This window comes from Sinocyclocheilus anshuiensis, unplaced genomic scaffold, assembly GCF_001515605.1.
Source record: "Sinocyclocheilus anshuiensis isolate Anshui unplaced genomic scaffold, SAMN03320099.WGS_v1.1 scaffold43, whole genome shotgun sequence".
In the NCBI taxonomy this organism is placed as follows: Eukaryota; Metazoa; Chordata; class Actinopteri; order Cypriniformes; family Cyprinidae; genus Sinocyclocheilus; species Sinocyclocheilus anshuiensis.
Window position 1 is genome coordinate 2,200,757 of NW_015549580.1, and position 5,647 is coordinate 2,206,403.

The 5,647-nt window shown below is 33.8% G+C and overlaps 1 protein-coding gene across 1 annotated transcript in view; it reads right to left on the reverse strand.

Moving 5' to 3' along the window:
• The window catches only part of LOC107657727 (endoplasmic reticulum resident protein 44-like), an 18,135-nt gene that overhangs the window by 6,954 nt on the left and 5,534 nt on the right, over positions 1-5,647 (reverse strand). Inside the window, exons 2-6 of the mRNA XM_016445953.1 lie at positions 3,645-3,717; positions 3,449-3,488; positions 2,301-2,416; positions 1,011-1,195; positions 761-876 (exon numbers count right to left, since the gene is read on the reverse strand). Of these exons, the coding sequence (XP_016301439.1) occupies positions 761-876; positions 1,011-1,195; positions 2,301-2,416; positions 3,449-3,488; positions 3,645-3,717 (530 nt within the window). The remainder of the gene's footprint in view (positions 1-760; positions 877-1,010; positions 1,196-2,300; positions 2,417-3,448; positions 3,489-3,644; positions 3,718-5,647) is intronic.

Genomic DNA, 5,647 nt, shown 5'->3' on the forward strand with positions numbered 1-5,647 from the left:
AACCGCTCAGGCTTAGAAACTTCCCTGTAAAAAACGAGAAAGGAATAGAAAAATGAGGTCAGACTGACTTGATTTAAGGTAAGGAAATTACAGGTGAATATTAGGGTAAACATTTTAACTAGGCCTAGTTGATATCACCATACTTCCCCAGTTGATTATTCACAGTACATTAAGACAACTTTTATATTACGTTTTCTCTAATGCTATGTGTAAATAAATACACAAACAATGCATTATCTAATAGAATATGCATTCATTTGCATAAATCTCAAGTACAAAAATCAGAATCTCAGTGCAGAGGAAAATATATGATTTGTAACTGACACAATCTACAGACACAAATAGATAAAGTGTACTAAAATAAACACTTAAATGTGTATTTTGGATGTTTTCTTTCCACTAGTCTGAAAGAATACATGTTATGAAAGCAAAATAGGCCAAAATCTCAAAACTGATCAGTACTGCCTGTAGTGTCTTGCCTTAGAGAAACAGCTCACCCAAACTGAAAATTCTGTCATTATTTATTCACACACTATACTCAACATTTTAAACCTATAGGTTTTTACCCCTTTCAAGGCCCAAGGGACTGGGACTTCCAGTGTCATTTCACTGGAAGATCGAATTATGACAAATTAATAAAAAATAAAAACATGAACTATTCACCCATGCATATAATAAAATCAGTAACATGCACTTAGAAAACAGGTTCTGTGAATTATCACGTCATGCTGACTTTAAGTATCTTAAGTGCTTCTCTTACCCAAAAGCTGCCAGGAAAACACAGTCATCTCTCAGGATGTTGGCCACTTTCTCATAAGTACGGTAATTGGCAGAGTCCCTTTTTTCAAAGTAACCAATGATGGTGCGTCTACTCCTCTGAAAGAGAAGGAAGGACATTAAGATGACACAGCAATCATTCTTAGTCACCGTACCTAAAAAGTACTTTGGTAGATATTTTAAATGTGCTACAGAAATAAAACGGGATAGTGTTGTGATTGGGAAACACTCACATCTACAGTGCTGATTTCCTCCAGATTTTCTATCTCTTTGATTGGATCCACTTTCTGCTGGCGGATGAAATCAGCGATGGCGGTCACTGACCTTTGACCTCTGTACTCTCGCTTCATCATCATCCCATTCCTGAACAGCTTCAGTGTGGGGTATTTGCTTATCCTGTAGCGCTGGGCTATATCAGCTATCAGGGGAAACATAACAAAAATATATCTATAACTCTTTTATATCGGCTCCACCACAGTTCAAAAGTTTGAGGTCGGTAAGATTTTGTTTAAGTTTACCATGTCTGCATTTATTTGATCAGAGATACAGTAAAAACAGTAATATTGTGAAATATTATTCAACATTTTCTATTATATTTTAAAATAGAATTTATTCCTGTGATGCAAAGCTGAATTTTCAGCATAATTACTCCAGTCTTCAGCGTCACATGATCCTTCAGAAACCATTCGAATATGCAGAATTGCTGCTCAAGAAGCATTTCTTATTATTATTATCACTGTTGAAAACAGCTGTGCTGCTTAATGTTTTTGTAGAAACTGTGATCCGATTTTTTGGGGGGGATTCTCTGATGAATAGAAAGAACAGCATTTATGTGAAATAAAAATGTTTCGTAACGCACGTGTATGTAATTTTTGATCAATCTATTTCATCATCAATGAATAAAAGTACTACCAACTTTAAAAAATCTTACTGGCCCCACGCTTTTGAACAGAAGTGTTTATAGATGTCATTTGAATATCTGAAAGTGTTTTTAAATCAATGAAAACCAACAGAATGAGGCAGCAAGTTTTAGGACCCAAATGTAAAAGAACACTTCAACCTTGGAGATGCTTTGCTCTTTGGAGAAAAAAATATGGGTCAATCCATGAATATTTTGTTTTTTAAGTTATGAGAGGGAAAGATCAAAAGGTCAGAGGTCGGTTTCATTTTAAAGAGAAAGATGGACTCAAGTCAAAGTACAGAGCAAAAAAAGAGCTGAAGAGAGATAAAAAAATGGAAAGAACTAAAGAAAGTAGAGAAAAGAGAAAGAGAGAAGGCAAGAAAGAAAGAAAGAGGGAGGGGCCGAGACATGAAAGTCAACCGATGTGGGGGGTAAATCGGCTGGAATCAGTCATGCGCACACACACCCACACTGTGGGGTATCTTTGAGTCGCCTTGACTTCACAGAAGATGCATCAAACACTTTACAAGACATCAATAATTCTGTTTAATTTGCTTTATCTCAAAGGCTAAACCGATGTGTGTGTGTGTGTGTGTGTGTGTGTAAATATATATAAACTCACAGTGCTGGTCACAGTCCACCCGGGCAAACACCACCTGTGTAGCGTCTGGATATTCCTCCCGCACTATATTCGATGCCTCCTCAAAGATGGGGTGGAGCATTTGACTGAAACGACACCTGTGGAAAATACACGCACAAAAAAAAATGAGCTCAGTACAGGATACAGATACTTTCAATTACGAGATGCTAGTGCAAGTTTTTCTTTTCTAGAGGGATATTTCAGGTCAAATCATTCCATGTAATAAGCTGTACAATAAAATAAGCCAGGCATAAGATAAGCCTCTGCAAGTTGATACGAGATCCCTCTACTTTGCATTTTGTTTAAAGTGTATATTTCAGATCCTATAAATGCTCACAATTTCTTTAAAAATGTTTTTGATTTTTATTCACTTTTTGACCATTTTACTCTTTTAAATGGTATAAAAAATATATTTTTTAAAGTGGCATGAATAATAATAATATTATTATAATATTATTATTATTACTATTATTAATACTTAAGAAACAATAAATGCTCACAATTTCTTTGAAAAATCGTTTTTGTCATTTTACCATTTTAAATGGTTTTGTTGTATAAAAAAATAAATTTTTAAGTAGAAATATTTTACCAATATCCCATGTAGTCTCTTAATTAGTAATCAATGATGATTGATCAATAAAGGTATTTGAATAATAATAATATAATTTAGGGGTGTAACAAGATATTGTGTCAAAATATATTGCAATGTGAAAATGCAATAATATGCATCATGGATGGCAACAATACGTATTGTGTGTAGTTCACCCAAAAATGAAAGTGTAGACATTCCATGTTTATTAAATGTATTATTAATAAATTTAAAAAAACTATCATAATTCAGTGTTTTTAGCTAAGCAGAATCAGGAATATTTCTATTCTGGTTAATGAACAGTACTTTTGGCTAACTGTTTATTATACGTCGTAGAAGTAATAATCAAAGAAACCTTACCATTTTAACTAAGCACTGTTTTGTGATCTCAGTACTGTGTATCAAACTGAATCGTGTATGGTTACAAGCCTAATGCTTTTTGGTATATCATCATCCTCAACTTAGTTAAGTATTCATGTCATCTACCCATATGGGGAACTCTCATTACCCTTTCTAACAAACACACATCTGGAACACTCACCAGTCTGCATAGAAGTTGACTAGAGCCACCCCTGCATTGTCTGTGGAGAGAAACGTGTGGTTTAATTTCATTTGATCTACTACAATGACAAAGCGCCATTAGATAACTCACTCCCACATGCATGACACAGGTGCAGTAAACTGTCTGACTGAAACTACTGATGAAACAGCCTCCTTTAAACACGGTGAGAACTCACTAAGGATGTCATCGATGTTTCCAGCATCCAGACTGGTGATCTCTCCTCTTCCTGGAGTATATAGACCCGTTACCTGCCAACAACAGAGGTGGTTCATTGGTAAAAGGTTAATGTGTGCATGTCAGTAGTAACAGTGATAAATCAATATCTTTGGACAGTCATATTGATAATCTATAATCTCTCTTACAAAAATCACCAGCTTTAATGCAGGGTCCAAAATGAATACTAGGCAAGCCCTCAGTTAAGAACAAAAATGTTATAGGCTAAGTAGAATTATAAGAATGATAATCTGATCTTCCAGTGTAAGTGATGCAAGCGATTCAAATGTAGAGGTCTATCAAACATCCGAGACTCATGCATCTTTTAACAACCTCCACTTAATTTACCACCATAACTTTGTTTAGAATGCCCAATTTTTGTTTTCTTTTGCAGAACTCTGTGACCTGTGAAATATTCCTCATATTAAGTCAACAATACGGAAATATGGGGAACAAAATCGTTTTCACTCTTGCAAGGTTGCTTCTTTCTTACTAATAAATAAACACATATTTTCTTATTTTATAAAACAAAAGTAAACAAACAAACAAACAAACAAACAATTATTGCACATGCACCTGTAAACACTAACAGTTTACAAGCAGTAAACAATTAAGGTCAAAAGGTTTTGATATCGACTCCTGTTTTGTTCAGAGATTCATGATTTCATTTCTGTCCACCAAATATCTGTGAAACTTGCTCAGTTTATGTCTCGGTTGTTGAATGTTTTTATGTTCATACAAATAGAACTGAGCAAAGTACCAAGAAGGTTCATATGTGTGTAGAACAGACTAAGAAGGAAACTGATGATTACCTATTTATTCTAATAACATCACCATCAAATTACTAGCATTAAACAGAACACATTTGCAAATGGGAAAAGTCAGACTAGGATGTTGTTTATTTGAATGACAAACAGGAAAACTGATGCTATCAGTACAGGCAAAATCATTAAAGATCTAACACGTCATTCATAGCTAAAAATTTCTGAGAGATGGGATATTAATTGACAAATGGAAAGTGAATCTTTGCTGACCTGTTTTTGTTTGTAAAGCTCATTTGAAGAGTGCTACTCCATCGCTACCTCTACTGAATTGTACTCCATCTTAATTATCTATCATTTATTATATTGAATTATCTATCAGATCAATTCTTTTATGGATTTACCACTGGACTCTTAGATTAATGAGTAAACTCTAGTGTCTAGTAGCTATAAGAATATAATATAATAGAATTAAGTCTCTTATCAACAATAGATGTTTCACCAAGAAAACCTTTTTAAACAAATCATTTTCTATTTCTCCAACTTCTTGTTTTTTTCAAAAGGCCCCTTTAATAGGAAAGTAAGGAAATAGGAAAGTACATTTAGGCGTCACTGTTACTTAGTAACAGTGAAAACTGATAAATTCCCATGATCTAATCTAACTGTGATCATGTAAAATAACCGTGATCATTGTGTACTTTAAATTCCAATCACATACTACCACTCAAATAAGAGAATTTTGATAAATTACAGAAAAGCAAAAAAAAATTTAAAAATAAAGCCATGTCATATCATTGGTCTGGCTGATTCTACACACGCAATATACTACTAAATGTATACTAAATTAATATTATTACCATATTTTTGTATAATAATACTAATACATAACACATTAATATTTAATTTATATTTAATAATATACTAAGCATTATAGATATATATATTAGGGCTGTCAATTGATTAAAATATTTAATTGCGATTAATCGCACGATAGTCATGAGTTAACTCATGATTAATCGCAACTTAATCGCACATTTTTATCGGTTCTAAATGTACCTTAAATTAATACTTCTCAAGTTTTTAATACTCTAATCAACATGGACGTTAGGGTTGGGCCGATAGACGATGCCATTGTTCAACGCCGATGGCTGACAGACATCACGATGTTGAGCTGGCATCGTGATCCCCCCCCCCCCAAAACCCC